The following is a 16,859-nucleotide window of genomic DNA, read 5'->3' as shown; positions in this document are numbered from 1 at the left end:
GGAGATTGGGAAGGGTAAGTGGAAGAAGCAGGCTGGTCCTAATCGTAACCATCACTCCACTTCCTCTTGTTTTGTTCTCTTTTGAAAATAAGGATGTGGGTCTGGGAAATAGCAGCATCTTTTCAAGTTAGCATCTCCAGAAGTAAATCCAACACTGTTTTTCCATTTCCACCAAAAGGAAATGTATCTTAATGTGAGTGTTGGGGGAATCACTGGGAGGAAGAAGAAGAGGTGGAGAGATGCTGGATGTTGTTGTTTCTTTTTCATTTGTCAGATTTAAGTTGAGAGGTAATTTTAGAGAGATGTTTGCCAGTACTCTGTAATCCCCTAAATATTAACTTGGCCTCAGCTCAGCTAACTACATTAGGGAAGGCTCATATGATTTCCAGGCTGGATGGTTTCTGGTCTCAGCTGCCAAAGGCAAGTTTTTAAAAACATCTCTAGGGATGCCCAGGGGGAGGCTTCATTACCTCCCACTAGGCTACCCTTAATAACAAATTGTCCTATTGGCAAGAAGTAAATCTCACTATGTAAGGAAGACAAGACTATAAACCTCGTAGGGGATCAGAAGATTGACAGACTTTCTTGAAGGATCCTTAAATCAAACAAAAGCATTAGTTAATGTTTAGAAACTTTGGCTCAATGTACTATCTGGAGTATGTGTTCTTACACTGGTAAATTTTGAGAAAAGTACACTATCTTATATTTGGAAAGCACTTTCCAGTTTACAAAGTGTTTTTACATATATTCCTTCTCAATATTGCCTTCTTTATCAATCTAATGTATCTCCTCACCTTAAACCATCCTTGGTGAATGCCTTCCAAATTGGTATAATATGTTTACTATGAAGTGGTAGTCAGGATTCATAATATTTATAGCTAGAAAGGTCCTTAAAGATCACCCAATTTGGTGATTCTCAAACTTTTTTACCTCAAAATCCCTTTACACTCTTAAAAATGGTTGAGGACCTAGCAAGGAATTGCAAATTGAGGGGATGCTCATCAATTGGGGATTGGCTGAACAAGTTGTGAATCCTGTTGTGCTATAAGAAATGATGAGCAGGATGATCTCAGAAAAACCTGGAAAGACTTACATGAACTGATGCAAAGTGAAATGATCAGAGTCAGGAGAATACTGCATACAGGAACAGCAATATTGTGTGATGATCACCTATGAATGACTTACCTCTTTTTGGGGATACAACGGTGAAAGACAATTCTGAAGGACTTACGATGAAAGCTGCTATACATCTCCAGAGAAAGAACTGATAGAGTCTGGATGCACATTGAAGCATACTTTTTTCTTTACTTTCTTTATTTTTCTTGGTTTTTATCTGTTTTCTTTCACAACATGACTAACATGGAAACATGTTTTGCATGACTGCACATGTACAACATGTATCAAATTGCTTGCCTTCTCAATGAGGGGGCAGAGGAGAGGAAGAGAAAAAGTTTGGAACCTCAAAAATTAAGAAAAAAGAATGTTAAAATTGTTTTCATATGTAATTGGGGAAAAATAAAACATTAAATTAAAAAATTATTTAGGACCTCAAAGAGCTCTTGTTTATCCTGATGAATATCTGGCCACTGGATTCAGATGGCTCTGGAGGAGATGTGAGGCTGGTGACCTGCACAGCCCTCCCTCACTAAAAACAAAGTCAAGTGCAAGTCATGTCATCATTTCTCTGATGACATGGTCTTCTTTGGCAACGAAGGACAAACACAATCCTGTGAGCAGACGCAGCCGGCTGAATGGGGACCCAGTTAGTTGGGCAACTCAGCTCCTCCTCTTTTGTCTGCCTTCCTCTCCCCTTCCTTCTCCTCTCCAAAGGAAGGTAAATTTTGATGGCCAAAAGATGCCCAGTTGACTTGGGTTTTACTGGCTAGTTTGGTTTCTTTTCATTTTGTTTCCTGTCCTTTCCCTTCCCTTCCCTTCCTGTCCTGTCCTTTCCCAAAACCTTAAGTATACCGTACTCTGAAGCTGCGATGCCAAGGGCTCTTCTGGACCCTCCTAGCTTTAGAGTGATTATCAATAGTAACTGTTACTGTTTCCCTCCCAGTCTGAAGTCTTTCCTTTTTTTGGTCTCAGTTAAAGGGCCATGCCCTGGCTACTTCTTAAACAGGCCTATTCAATAAATGGTTGTTGCCTCACCCTAAGTGAGTACCTGCAAAGATCTTGGCCTAAAGGGCCTCCTGGGTCATCTCCAGGCATCCTGATGAATATCTGGTCAGTGGATTCAGATGACTCTGGAGGAGAAGTGAGGCTGGTGACCTTGCACAGCCTTCCCTCACTCAAAACAAAAGTCAAGTGCAAGTCATGTCATCATTTCTCTGATGGCATGGTCTTCTTCTGCAACAAAGGATGAACACAATATAAACTATCAACTTTTTATTCAAATCGTTGCTAAAGTGATACAAATTTATTATGCGTATAGTAGGAATTTAAGTCCAAATAAGTGAATGTGGGACAGAATAAGACCAAAGACAGAGCTGTAAAATACTCAGAACCAGGTGAAGAAGAGAAAGATCCATCATGCACTCTTATAAAGGAAGGTGATCACTAAAAATTGCATTGGGTTCCTTAAGAACAAATCATGGAAAGCAAATCTCATTCCCCATTTTTTATAGGGCTGCTAGACTAGTAGATGACTGGAATTTTATGGATATTGAAGATCTATAGTTTATTGAGGAATTTAAGAAAGTCTGTTGCAATATTCTTGTGCCGAAAATGAGGAGCTATGGACTAGATCAGCATTTTTTTAAAGTGTGGTCTTAGGACTGCTGAGACCCACAGCAGATTCTTTTAAGGAAAATATATTTAATAGTATAAAAGGGTTCTTGAGACCAAAAAGTTTGAGAACTTCCATACTAGATGACAGCAGTTAGTTTTTAGATCCATCAGATTGACTGGAACCAAGGGGTATTGATGAACAAATTTATATAAGTTCAGGAGAAGTTATCTACTGGAGTGCACAAATCTCTTCAATTTTTCCCCCCAGAGAATTGAATAAGGTAACATATTTACAAAAGTTATGGATGCTATAAAGCTGGAAAGGATAATTAATATTCTTATTATGATGGCAAAAGAAATGAATGTCGACAGGGACAATCGACTGAAGCTTGTGTGAATATTTCAAGAGTCTATGATTCATCACTGTAGGTACTGCCTCCATAGATATAGATCCCAACCTCTGTGACTAGGTGGATAATTTTTGAGAGATACCTCGGCTAATGGCCTGAGGCCAGTTTGATGACGAGCCTCAGCTATGCCATAATTCATTTGCTTCTCCACCACAGACTTACTGTTCACTTGTGGGTTCATACTCAACAACATTTCCAGGATGGTAGGATGCACCAGAGGTAGCACTGTGTTGGCAGAACCCTTGAGAACTCAGAGTCACTGCCACAGCATGATGAGGCACTGGAGCAAAGGTTGAGCTGAAGAAACTGAAGCTAAAAGGTGAAACTGAATGAGAGCAAAGGTGGAATTCTGCCCTTGGATTCAAAAAAAAAAAATCAGTGGCAGAAGAAGAAAATAGGGAAGATGAGGTGAGAATGTAGTTTATATGGAAAATAACAGTAAGATCAAATGAACTATGAGCTCCATAAATGTAAGCAGTATCATGTGGGAGCCAAAAAAGCCACTCTGCTCTTAGGCTGATGAATAGATTGTGTCTAGTGAAAGAATATTGTCTAGACTCTAGCATATGCTAGAGAATGTAAAGGAAGAGTATTGGACTCACTCCGAAGCAGACTGCTTTGTGGGTCTCTACATTTGAGAAGAATACTGATTATTGGAGAATACCAGGGGCGGGTGATCAGAATGACAAGATATTTGAAAATTCATTGATGTAGTTAGAGGCATTTCATTTTCAAAAAGAAAGACTCAGAAAAGCTGAGAACCATGTTCAAATATCTGAAGAGTTGTCATGTAGAAGAGAGGATGGGTTGTGCTTGAACCTCAACAAATCAAGGTTGTAAAGAGGCAGATTTTAGTTTATTATTAACATAATCTTTGTAATAATTAGATCTGCCAACACTAGACTGGGATGACTATAAGGAAGTTCCGTGACTGGATGACCATTTATTGGAGATGATATAAATGGAATTCATAATGTGGGTAGGGAATGAACTAGATTGATCCTGAGGTCACCTACAACTTAACTCCCATGAATTTATTATTCTATGAAATTGATTGTATCTCAAGCCCTGTGATCTCCTTGAAGGTAAGAAGATCTTGGACTTGTATTCTTGGCATTGAGCATGGTGCTTGGCATATTGTAAGTTCTCCCACTCCCTAGAACATTTAATGGGCCAAAAAAGCTAACACTACCAACTGAGGCAGTAAGGTACCCTGTAGGAGAGCCAGAAGGCAGTGTATGCTGAACTGGACAAACCATCAGAAGCACCTTGACCAATATTGCTGCTCCTACCCTGATGGATGCAACCCAGAACTCTGAACTTTGGGAATAGCAATGTTTCCAGCCCAATGTCTTCAGCCATAATCCTGGTAAGCCACCCTTGTGGAGGTTAAGCCTAGAAATCACTCCAGCATGCAGTGAGGTGGCAAAGTGCATAGAGCATTGGGTCCACTGTCAGGAAGACCTGAGTTCAAATCCAGCCCCAGACTCTTACTAGCCATGTAACCCTGAGCAAGTCACTTAACCTCTGACTCATTTCCCTCAATTATAAAATAAGGATAATAGCATCTGCCTCCTGGGACTTCTGTAAGGATTAAGTGAGATGATGTTTATAAAATACAGCACACAAATGAATATAATTTTATAGTGAAAATGACATAGAAGAAGACATATTACCATCTGCTTTGTCCCTCTAACCTAAGGACCACATGATTTGCAGCTGAAACTTTCCCACTTATTGTTCCCCATCCCCCATTACAATGGGAGCTTGCTGAGAGCAGGGGCCAGCTTTTCTCTTCTCTTTTATTCCCACTACCTCGCAAGTGGTTTGCATGTATGAAGTGTTTAATAAATAGTGCATTCGTTTCATTGCCTCTACTTCCTTTAAAAGTGAGTTCACTAGGAGGTCTTTCCTAGTCCATCTAGTTACTGAAAGCTTCCCCTTGAAGGCTCTCTTCAATTTTCTTTCTCTCATGCATGTGTCTATTTATATACAAGTTGTAACATCTATTAGAATGTTCCTTGAGGGCAGAAGCTAATTTTTTTTGTCTTTCTTTGTATCCCTAGCCTTTAGCACAATTTCTGGCACATGGTGTTTCAGATGACTGCCAGTTCATGGATTGATTCTTTTCCCTTCTTAAATGACTAATTACCAATGCATGTATCACAATTCATCTACAATTTTTGAGAATGTTCTTCATGAAATTACAGTTTCGAAGCACAGTGAGGGGACTTTGAGATCTTCTAGCCTTGCTCTCTCAGACAGCATCTTAGGTTCTCTGTAGTTTTCTGAATAGATTATGTCTATGGTATTCTGTTCAATTCTGAGTATAATAGCTCAAGAAGAATATTGATAAGCTGGTGAGTGACCCACAGAGGGGGACCAGAATGGGTGAAGTGCCTTGAGTATATGCCATACAGTATGGAGTGAAGGAATCAGAGGTGTTTTACCAAGAAAAGAAAAGATTTAGGCCTTGGTAGGAAAGGAAGAAAAGGGAAGGGGGAAGGGAATAAGCATTTATATAACACCTACTATATACCAGGCATTATGCTAAGTGCTTTACAAGTATTATCAGGACACCATGGCTTTCTTGGGGTATTTGAAAGGATGCCTTAATTTGACTGGGTCTGCTTCATCTCAGAGGGCAAAATTAGGAGCAAGGGATAAAAATTACAAAAAGCCAAATTTCATCTTGATATAAGGAAAGAATTTCCAAACAATGAAAGTGATTTCCAAGTTGAATGAGCTGACTCAGGAGGCAGTAGGCTTCTCCTTACTGGAGATCTTCAAACAACAGCTGAATGACCACCTACTAGACAAACTGTAGAATGGATCCTTGGGCAGGTAGAGTTTGGACCACATGGCCACTGAGATTTTGGAATTCTGTGCAACTGCTGGTGTTGTGTGTTTTGGGTGTGATTTGTCCTATGAAATAAAAGGATTCTGATCATTCAAAGCTACATTACTTAATTTTTAAAAAATACCATTTACCTTATCACCTTTAGTTTTGGTCTGGATTTCAAGGTGGTTATCCTCAATTCTTTTGGTTCTCTTTGAGCATAGGACAACCACCTTGGAATCCAGACCAAAACTAAAGGTGATAAGGTAAATGGTATTTAAAAAAAATAAGTAATGTAGCTTTGAATGATCAGAATGCTTTTATTTCATAGGACAAATCCCACCCAAAACACCCTGGCAATGCTACAATCTGCCTGCTCATACTTCATGTTAGTGTTCCAATTCTGCGTGGTTCAGTATAGAGCAAATGGCTATTTGGGTCATTTAACATTGTGGGGTCTGGTTGTTTTTCTAGCTGGTCATAGTGGCTCACGCCTCCATTTCTTGCTGCTAAATGAATTCCTGAGATACCTTTACAGCTCTTCAGATCATCATAAATGTTGCTTAAGGGGAGAAAAAAATGGTCGAGTAAATGAAGAACAGATGGAACATAAATGGTGCCACATGGCAGACTTAACCTCTTCAGGAGAGAAAGAGACAAAGTATTGGGATTCTATTCTGGCACTGTACACAGATGATGACAATATCCATGGCTCTAACCACAAAAGGGAGATACTATTGCACCTCAAAAGTATCTTTTTATAAAAATGACCACGTTAGACCCCTTTGGATAAAAAAGGTGACTTCTTTCTTCTTAAAACTCTGTTTTCATTCTTAAACATCACCTTGGTAGGAGGATAGTGTGCCAAAAAAGGGGGAAACACTAAGGAAGTGTCACATGCTTTTAATTATAATTCTGAACAAACTCATGTAAAGTTTCTTACATCAACAGTTATTCTAAAAGAGTCAGTTTTTCTTTGCATATACCCACCATTCCCAGAAGAAAAAGTGAACACTCCATAACACTTTTAAGACATCCTTTCTATGCCATGGTAAATAAGCATTGAGTAGTTATTGAATAGAAGTGCTTTCAATATGTGCTAGGTGCTAACGGGAGAGTAAGAAGGAGCACATGAGTTGGGCTGACCAGTGAAGTCTTCATGGAGGAAATGGTTAGGGAGCTAGGCTGTGGAGGAGAGAATTAAAATAAATGGAAAGGAGGGGAAAGGACCAGTTATGACTTTGAAGGATTTAGTAACTGTACCAAAGTGGACACTCAAAGGTCCCAGATGAAATCTGCTTCTTGAATCTAGTCTATGGTGGATCTAAATATAGATCAGGACCAGAAGTGACCCAATATCCAATAATGAATCCTTTGGCTAGATGTCTAGGGTCCCCTGAAAGCTATTCTGCGATTGTTTCAAATGTATCAGATCTCAAGCTTACAACCTTTAGTAAGAATAGGTCCCAAATATCTTAAGACTCATATTCTGTTGCTAACTCTTACTTTCATCTAACCATGCTTTGTTAATATCTCATAAAACTGTATTATCTTCATAGACAGTATAGTAAGGATGTACATATGATGATGAATTGATGCATATATTGCCAGAATTAGTTCAGTGTTTGGGAAGCTCTGAATGAAAGTGTGATAGAGAAGAGACTGCCTTCCAAACTGCAGGTCTACAGAGCTGCTGTGCTGACCTCATAGTTGTATGCCTGTGAAACTTGGACAGTCTACCAGCACCATGCCAGGAAACTGAATCACTTCCATTTGAATTGTGTGGGGGAGATGGTGACCATTACCTTGCAAGAGAAGGCAGTAGACACTGAGGTCCTTTCTCCAGGTGAATTGCCAAGCATTCAAAATCTACTGTGGAGAGTGCAATTCTGATGGACTGGTCATGTTGTTCAAGTTCCAACTATACGTTTGCTTAAAAGACTCTTTTATGGAGAACTCACAAAAGAGAAGTGCTTACATAGAGTCAGAAGAAGCAATACATGGACATTCTCATTTTCTCTCTGAGGAACTTTGGAATTGACGGTAAGACATGAGGACACTAGCAAGGAACCACTCAGCTTGGCATGCCTGCATTGAAGAGGGTGCTGAGCTCTATGAGTAGAGCAGAATTGCCGTAGTTCAAAAGAAACCTGAGATGCACAAAGTTAGATTCATCTCCACTCCAAATGTTCATCTGGACTATTGTGCCTGACCTGTGGTAAAGCCTTAGGAACTTGGATTGGTTTGATCAACCACAGTTGGACACACTGTACCTTCACCCCAACACAGTGATGTCATTTTGGTCCTCTGAGAATGAAGGAAAACAAACAACCATGTAGGTCATTGGAATAACAAATACTGAAGCTGAAGTTTGGCCACATAATGAAAAGACAGGACTCTTTTTGAAAAGACCCTGATGGGAAAGATGGAACGCAAAAAAGTGAAGGGGAAGCAGATGATGAGATGGATAGATGGTGTCACGAAAACAATGAACATGAGCTTGGACAAACTTTGGGAGATAGTAGAGGGTCAAAGGTCTTGACGTGCTATGGTTCACGGGATCACAAAGAGTTGGATGTGCCTGAACAAATGAACAACTATACTGTCTCCATTCATTTCTTACCTCTTTAACCTGCTGTGACTATGATTTGATTTTCCATTCTTTTAAGGCTGGTTCTTAAAAATATTTTTTGATCTGGTTGAGGATTTAAGTAGGTTTCCTTCAATAATTTTATTTAAATCTACCACCGAATATTTATTTATCTTCATCCCCAATCAACTCTCTTTATTATAGCTCTGAAAGTTTCTGCCTCAGACTTTGGGGCTGGGTCTAAAAGGAATGGATTCCTTTTTTATCTTGGCAGGGTGGACAGTAGGATTTAAGGTTGAAGGCTCAGGAAGGGTACCTAAGTCTTAAAGACAAGAGGGCCTAAGTATTTAAGCCTTTCTCCTCTTCTGCCTTTTTCCCTCCTTTCTCCATCTTTTATTCCTTCTTCTTATTTCCTCCTTGCTCCTCATGATTTCTTTCTCCACTATTCTGATAAAGGCATGGCACATCTTGCCACAAGTACTGCTTCATGATTGATTATTTCATATGGACCTATTTATGTCAGCCTTCTTGACTTGGCAAAGATACTTTGGATAGCCTCCCTCTGTCTGCTCAGCCAACCTGAGTGATTGCCAGGGTCTCAGGTGCCCCTTCCCCAGCTTTGATTGGGTAGGTAAATGGACCAATCATTAGTGGCTGAATAGGAGAGCAGTCATGGCCAGAATGCCATAATATATGGATGGTATTCTCAATTCCTGGCACATTCTCTTGTTTTAACCCATAATGGCAGTTATGGCTCTTTAGCTCCTCTTGAATAGATGTCAAAATCTCATATACTTTGCTAGTCTTTCCTAATATTTAGTCTTTGTTCGCTGCTTGTCTAGTCTTACGAAATGATTTCCAAAAACTGAAGGGAACATAATACAATCTCGTTATTTGGATGCATTTAATAGAAACTGTCCAATTTACTCATAATGATTTGGCTCACTGGGGCTCCTGTCTGCTTCAGCTTTTCATTCTCTCTCAGAGGCTAATTATTTCTTCTTTCAATACACTTGGAGTTTTGGCCTCTGGTCTCAAATCTTGCCTGCTGAGTTGTGTGTTAGATTTGTAAATTGGGGGACATCTGTTTTGAATTTGATCATCTTTCATTTTCTCTCATGCCCTCTTCACTTAGTAATTTCCACTTTAATTGTGTGGCTCTGACCTCTTTCTGGATGTTTCAGACAATGACCTAGAGAACTCTTCGTTTTGGGGATGGAGAAATTGGGGATGCCAAAAGTTAACAATAATGATCATTCAGAGAGAAGATGCTGCTCCAGGAGCCATAGCAACCAATACAGATAGAGATGAGCAGTTAATAAGAGAGACTCACTGCTGCCTGTCTGCCTGCACCAATATCTGGGGGTTCCCACCACAGGATCTCAATGGGTTGTAAGAACAATGAGAACAAGGAGAAAGGACTGAGCTAACTGAAATTACTTATGGGGAGGGAAAGGGGCTCAGGCATCCGTGCTCTCAGGGGCTTTTCCCTCTCTCTTCTGCCTGCCTTTCTTTAGGTTATATGGGGCAGGAGGAATAACAATGAGAACAGAAACTAAGACTTTTTCTAATTTGCATAGCTTTGTTGGTGAGATTTTATCTTTCTTTTCTTTATTTCTTCATTTTTCCTTCCTTCCTTCCTTCCTTCCTTCCTTCCTTCCTTCCTTCCTTCCTTCCTTCCTTCCTTCCTTCCTTCCCTCCCTCCCTCCCTCCCTCCCTCATGATGAGACTACATAGTATAGTGAATAGACTTAAAGTTAGAAAGATCTGGGTACAAATCCTACCTGAGACACTTACCAGTGTCTAATTGTGGGCAAGTCACTTGATCTCCCTGACCCTCAGAATCCTCAGCTGTAAAATGCCAATAATAGTGACACCTACCTCAAAGGGCAGATTTCAGTGGGGAATAGAAAGCGAAGTTGAAGACTCAGGAAGATTTCCTGTCACTTAAAGCAAAGAAGATGGTTGTGACATCCAAACAAGACCATGTAAAGTGTCCTATTAAGAGTCATTTCTTATTGCTCTCAGAATTTGCCTGTGAAGTATTTCTGTTAAATCATTGTCCCTGGGATTTATTTAATGAGAAGAAGTTCATCTGTTATCAAAGTGCCCCTGACACATCTGGGGGATGTAAAGATTTAGTGGCACTTCTCAGCTCACAGGCAGGTTTGTATAACATTAATACTTCTCCAAAACACTTTCTCATGCATTATTTCACAGACTTGGTCCAAATAGGTTCTGTCTCCTAGCCTCCTGAGTGCAGAGCTTTAGCAGAGGAAGCTGAGAGAATTAGACTTAGGCATGAATGAAGCTTAATCTTTCTTCTCTGGTGCATATGCCAGTCACCAGAAGGGAGGAATCAGCCTATGGGCTGTGCACAGAATGCCAAGTAGCTTCCCTAATAATGGGCCCTCTCACGATTCCATGAGAGGCTGCAGTGTGAGTTCTCAACCAGTTCCCTGAAAAGCAGCAGCATGGAAATTGTGTAAAAGCTTACGGGGCATGTTTGACTTCCTAAGAGCACGTGCTGGAGGAATCAACCCTCCCTAAAGTTAATCTTGAATCCCTGGGAGGCCTTCCCTCTGAAGATATCCTTAACCAGGTTAAGAGTATTTTAGAATGAAAGATTTAAAGTATCTTTCTACACATACTGGAGGAGAATGGAATACTTGTCTAAATCTTCATATGTTCAGCCAAGATAATGGTGAACAAAGAAAAGGAGCATCTGCCATCATTCTCCAACCAAGGAAGATGAAGTTGAAGGAGGATGCTTGTATCTTCTACCTCACAAAGGAGGGTAGAAGTGGGCACTGATGAACTTTTGTTTTAACCTAGGCAGCACTGGAGAGAAATGGTCATTTTGCAGTACATTTTCCATTTTCTGGAAGATGTTTTATTGCAAAGTATGTGCACATAAATGAGGTGCTTTTTGTTGGGCTCATTCCCCATTCAAAGGCAAATGTGGCCATGGAACTAGAACCAAAAATGGGACAACAGCATCCATTTACCTCCTTCTTTGGGTGTTGTTGCTGTCCAGGTGGCGAATGAGAAGCTTGGCAATGGCAGTGAAACTGTTACTCATCCGGTAGATATCTCTGCTTTGAGTGCCCAGGATGGTAGAGAAGGTGTCTGTGAGATTCTTAATCTCCAACAAGAGAAGGTGGTGAAAGGAATGCTCCATGTTAGCAAGCTGGTCCACCAGGTAAGTCAGACAGGTCCTTGCACTCTCCTGCCAAGGACAACAGGAAGAAATCCATATTTGGTTCCTTCAGAGGGTCCCAAGAACCATCACAGAACATATTCCTTATGGGAGATTGAGCACTGAGCTCAAAAGAGGAGGCTAAGCCATCCTGTCAAGTTACAGCCATCTCACATTGCTTGTCTCCAGTTTCTTCGTCTATGTCCCTCCAAACCATCCTTTATACAATGGTTAAACATTTTCTTAAAGCAACACTTTCAATTCTACGGAATAAGAAATGGCTCTCTGGTGGGGGAAAGGAGAAGAAAATGGAGGAAATTAAGGTGATGGAAAAACAAAATATTTCAATAAAATTTTATTTTAATAAAAATAATACTTTCATCATGTAGAACTATTCTGCACTTTCTTTGTAGCTATTAGCTCTCCCCTGAAGACACTATGAGAGCTTAATAAATGCCTGTTGAATCGACCAGTCATGTCCATCCTTAACAATAAATAAACATTCTCAATGTGCTACTACATAAAATCAAAACCTCTCTGTCTTGATTTTTAGATCACTTGGATCGTATTCTCCCTAATACACATATATACATTTATTAACATGTATATCCACATATATATGTATATATACATACATTATATATGTGTGTTATGAGTATTTTAGAATGAAAGATTTAAAGTACCTTTCTACACACAGTGGAGAATGTAATAACTCTAAATCTTCATATGTGTGTATGTATATATTTTTTGTTTTGTTAGAATTACTCCTTCCTCCCTCACACACATACATATGTGCAAACTAACTCCCACCTTCATACCTTTGCCCATATTGACCCTCAATTTCTTATGCTCTCTTCCATCCTCTCCCCCTCTTTAAATCCAGTCCTTCTTTCAAGGGCTTGCTAAAATTAAGGGAGCCTCCACCCAGGGAGTCATCTTTTCTGACTTCCTGCTATAGAATCACAGAAGCTGAGAGACAGAAGGGACTTTGCAGACTGTCTAGAGCAAACTAATCCTAAGACTTCCCTCTATAATAAGATTATTGGGTTGTCATTCAGATGGGGGAGGGTGGGTTGGGACTGACCATCTTTTGAGACAGTACATTCCACTTTGAGATAGCTCTACTATGCAATTTTTCTTTATGTCAAGGTTAAATTCCTGTCTTTTTAACTTGAATAAATTCTTGTGGAATGAATGAATGCACGCATGAATGAATGACTGTATCTCCTCATACCCACTGCTCCTTCTTCTGCCCTTGGGGGCCAAGAAAAGCAAGTCTAATCTTTCTTTCACATGATGACCCTTCAAATATTTGAAGGCAGCTAGTACACATTCCCCTGAATCTTCTCCTCTTTAGAATCATTAGTCCTAGTTTTGTCCACCTATTTTTTACATGACATATTTATAAGATTTTATACAACAGAACTTTCAAACACAACTTGATTATATATTCTTGTTTTCTAACTGCTAGTCTGAATTTTACTTCTCCAATTTGATGGGAAGCTCCCAGCAGTCAAGAGACCAGAGAAATTATTTTTTCTTATACTTCTATTTTGTCCTTTATGTCACTCAGTATGATGCTCGGTACTGACAGGCATTCAACAAACATCTGAAAGTGATGCATTCATTTAAGAGGATCCATCATCCAAAAATCCAAAGGTAGAAAATAGGAAAATTAAAGGGTCGTCAGTCACAAAGGGAATCTTTACACAGTGATTCACTTCAGGATGACTGAGCAGAGCATCTCCCTAACACACCTGAAACATGATTTGATTTAGGAAAAATTATACATACATGCAACTTTACTGAAACATCTCTTTTGTATAGTATAGGGAAATACACTCATCAAACAACAAATACTTATGATGTGTCTATTTTGGGGCAGTTATTTATATTTATTATATTATGGGGGCCATAAAGAAATACAAAACAGGTGTGATCCCCACTCTCAAGGATTTTACACTCCCTGCTTTCCTAGTCCAATGTCTCTGTTCTGCCTTCACCACCTTTCCCTCACAGGCTTCATGATGTAATTCACTAATTCAACTTTTCAACTAATTTCAAGTCTCCCTTTGGGTCATTTGATCTTTCATCATGTGGCTGTTTATTCCCTTCTAAAGACCAGCTCCAGCTTATTCCTTCCATTCACCACCTTTCTCATCCTTATGTGCTATTATATGCCTTTGAAAAAAGTTAAACAACCAAATGGACTGGGGCCACTACAGATTTGTGTTCTTTAAACTTAAGTGGCCTCTCTGTGCTCCTTTTATTCTTCTCTAATTGACTATTGATCACATGTCTTCTAGAGAACAACTAACCCTAACCATACACTTACCTCCTACACCATTGTCTCCTCCTCCCCAGGAAAGGACCTCACCTCATATTAAGGACCTTTGTCACAAGATCCATTTTTTCTCAATTCTAATATGTTAAATCTACTCAAAATTACCTCCCTTTCTTTTCATTTGCTCTGGTCTTGGGAAATAGGGATGAATTTTCTCTTTGTCAATGCCAATCACTCTGCTTGTGTCCTTGCTCCCATCCCATCCTATCTCCACCAGAAACTTGGCCTTTCAGCCCTCTCTTATTTTCATCTAATCTTCAGTATAGTTCTATGCTCTGACTCTTTCCTGGATGTTTACAAATATGCCCAAATATGTCCCATCCTTATATATTAAAAAAAACCATTTGCTGCACTAGCAAGATGGGTTGTCCTATACCAATAAAATATATTGATATTTCCTATATCAGTAAAATCACAGGTCTAGTTATTATCCCCATTCCTATAGAAAGAGGCATATGGAGAAGGAAGAGAAGAGTGCTCAGGACAAAGGCTTAAAGTCTGCTTAAATTTAAGTGACAAGACAAGAGTGAAGCAAGCACAGACCTGGGGACGTACCATCAGAGAAGTAGCAAGGGAACCAAGAGAAGGCAGTGGCACAGCATTGTGCCTCAATTTCCTCATTTTCTTTGCCCAGTGGGGTTAATACTTAAATTACCTGCTTCACAGGGTAATTTTGAGGCAAAATGGATGATTCATAATAGCGTTCTTTGGAAACCTTAAAGCATGGTGAAAATTTCAGTTCTTGTTATTAATACTGTTAGTACCGATCAAGTCAATTCAACAAGCATTAATTAAGCATTCATTCTAGTCTCATGTTAGGCATTGGGTATATGAAGACAAAAATTAAACAGTTTCTCCCTTCAAGGAGATTCTATTATACTGGGGGTGAAACATGGTTAAGTAAATAAAAAATATATAAATAAATGAAAAGGCATTTTGAGGTGGGGTAAACCACCCGCCAACTAATTGGGAGCATCAGAAAAGGCTTTATGTAGGAGGTGAGCCTCCAAAAGATCAGATAAAGGAGGAAGAGCATTCCAGGAATAGGGAACAACCAGTACAAGGGAAGGAAAGTGGAGGATGGAATGTCTTACTTGGGTTCATATGAAAATCAGCAAGAACAAATTCCTGGGCACCCTGCCTCATCCAAGTCAGGGTGGGCATCAGGTTGTAGAATATAATTTTCCCTTCTGTACAAATAACTGATTGGGCCATCCATTGCCAACAATTGTACAGATACTGACATTTCCTATGAAATTGACCTACCTAGATACACATTCCCCATGACTTTATTAACTACTCTGCCAACTGTAAAAGTTTGCTTTATAGTATGCTTCTATTAGAAGGAAGACATTTGTAGACATTAGCCAAAATGAAGTCACCGAAAACCACCTAAACTCAGGAAGCATCTCTGACAACCCAACCTAGCCAGTTTAAAACACTCATGAAGGAATAATAGCCATGGAAAACCAAGAAGCAAGGATATGGCTACTCTAATATGAACATAGGAAGTCATGACATCTGTTGGGTCATAGCAGCACAACTCATTGGGGCAACCAGAGGATTTTGTCTTTCCTCTCATTCCTTTAGATCATTATTTGGTGGCTGCTTGCTAATGATTAAGTAAGGCATTAATGAATTTTAATGGTGATTCATCCCCTTCTTAATACTACGTTTATACTCATAGGGAAGTTGTCAGTGTCTTAATTTCACAAATAACATTAGTAGTAGTAATAAAGTTTAAATTTCTATAGTACTTCATAAAACTACTTTGTTACTTGAAAAGCATTTTGGTAGATCACAGAGGAGAGAACAGATTCAAGACAAATGATATCTGGTACCTTTAGGGTTTTTACAATGTAGCTGAGAAAACAAAACGAAAAGTTATAATTCGTGTCAGAAAATGATTTTTGAAGAGGAAAAGTAAAAATAAAGGTTTATAAGAAAATGAGAAAGCAGAGATCAGATCCTCATCAAACCTATCTTGATGTTTTGGATTACAGATGTGATAATTCCATGCCATGAATGACAAAAATAATTTGCTATGGAAATGGTGGCAGATCTGTTGCATTTTAAAAAATCTGTTGGCTGTTCTCTATCCAGTTTCATCTATAATCTTGGATATGATCTGACTTAGCCGGGGAACATTCAACACTTTCTAGCAGACTTGCTTCCAACATTCTTCTTTGGTTTGTGAATCAAGACTGCTCATAATCTTTTATTCTCCTCCTCTGTACAGTTTAAAAATGAGTTGATATTAAGTTAACGTTGCCCATTGCTACCACTTTTCACTTTGCAGGGACTTAAAACATGAGTTAGCCGTGATGGTTTCTGGGCATTTTTGTCCACCTCATTGTGCTAATTATTTTGTGTTGGTTATACATAAAAATATCATATACAATAGCAATGATTGGAATCCTTTTTCTTTGTTCATTTCCTATTTTTCAATAGCTTATTTGAATAAGGAAACATGGGGCAGCTGGGATTTCATGCGATGTCTTTTGTCAGCTTTCTTTTTCCTTTATTTGGTATTAATTAATTGGTATTATTAATTAACCTTTAATCAGATAATGATCTGTCTACACAGTTGACTGATTTAGTCATGATTTCCACATCAATAAACAGTCATTTACTACCCATCAAGACATAAACATTTTTATGCTTTCAATTTCCTTCCTGAAAAAATTTCTAAGTAGCCTAGAAGCCTTTTGCCTCATTTATTTTAAAATAATAAAACATATACATAT

The 16,859-nt window shown here is 39.1% G+C and overlaps 1 protein-coding gene and 1 long non-coding RNA gene across 9 annotated transcripts in view; one reads left to right on the top strand and one right to left on the bottom strand.

Annotated features, from left to right (window-relative positions):
* Positions 1-16,859, bottom strand: part of VEPH1 (ventricular zone expressed PH domain containing 1) — a 200,239-nt gene that overhangs the window by 98,209 nt on the left and 85,171 nt on the right. For 5 of the 6 annotated variants that reach the window (XM_072618640.1, XM_072618639.1, XM_072618644.1 and 2 more), the window contains exon 7: positions 11,578-11,798. The exons of the other annotated variant lie outside the window; for it this stretch is intronic. In XM_072618640.1, the coding sequence (XP_072474741.1) occupies positions 11,578-11,798 (221 nt within the window). The remainder of the gene's footprint in view (positions 1-11,577; positions 11,799-16,859) is intronic. 6 annotated transcript variants of the gene reach the window in all.
* LOC140510208 (uncharacterized) overlaps positions 1-16,859 on the top strand; it is a 146,441-nt gene that overhangs the window by 118,009 nt on the left and 11,573 nt on the right. The gene's annotated exons all lie outside the window — the stretch shown is intronic.

This window comes from Notamacropus eugenii, chromosome 6 (assembly GCF_028372415.1).
Source record: "Notamacropus eugenii isolate mMacEug1 chromosome 6, mMacEug1.pri_v2, whole genome shotgun sequence".
In the NCBI taxonomy this organism is placed as follows: Eukaryota; Metazoa; Chordata; class Mammalia; order Diprotodontia; family Macropodidae; genus Notamacropus; species Notamacropus eugenii.
The sequence above is the reverse complement of the archived record's forward strand: the minus strand, read 5'-3'. Positions and strand labels throughout refer to the sequence as shown.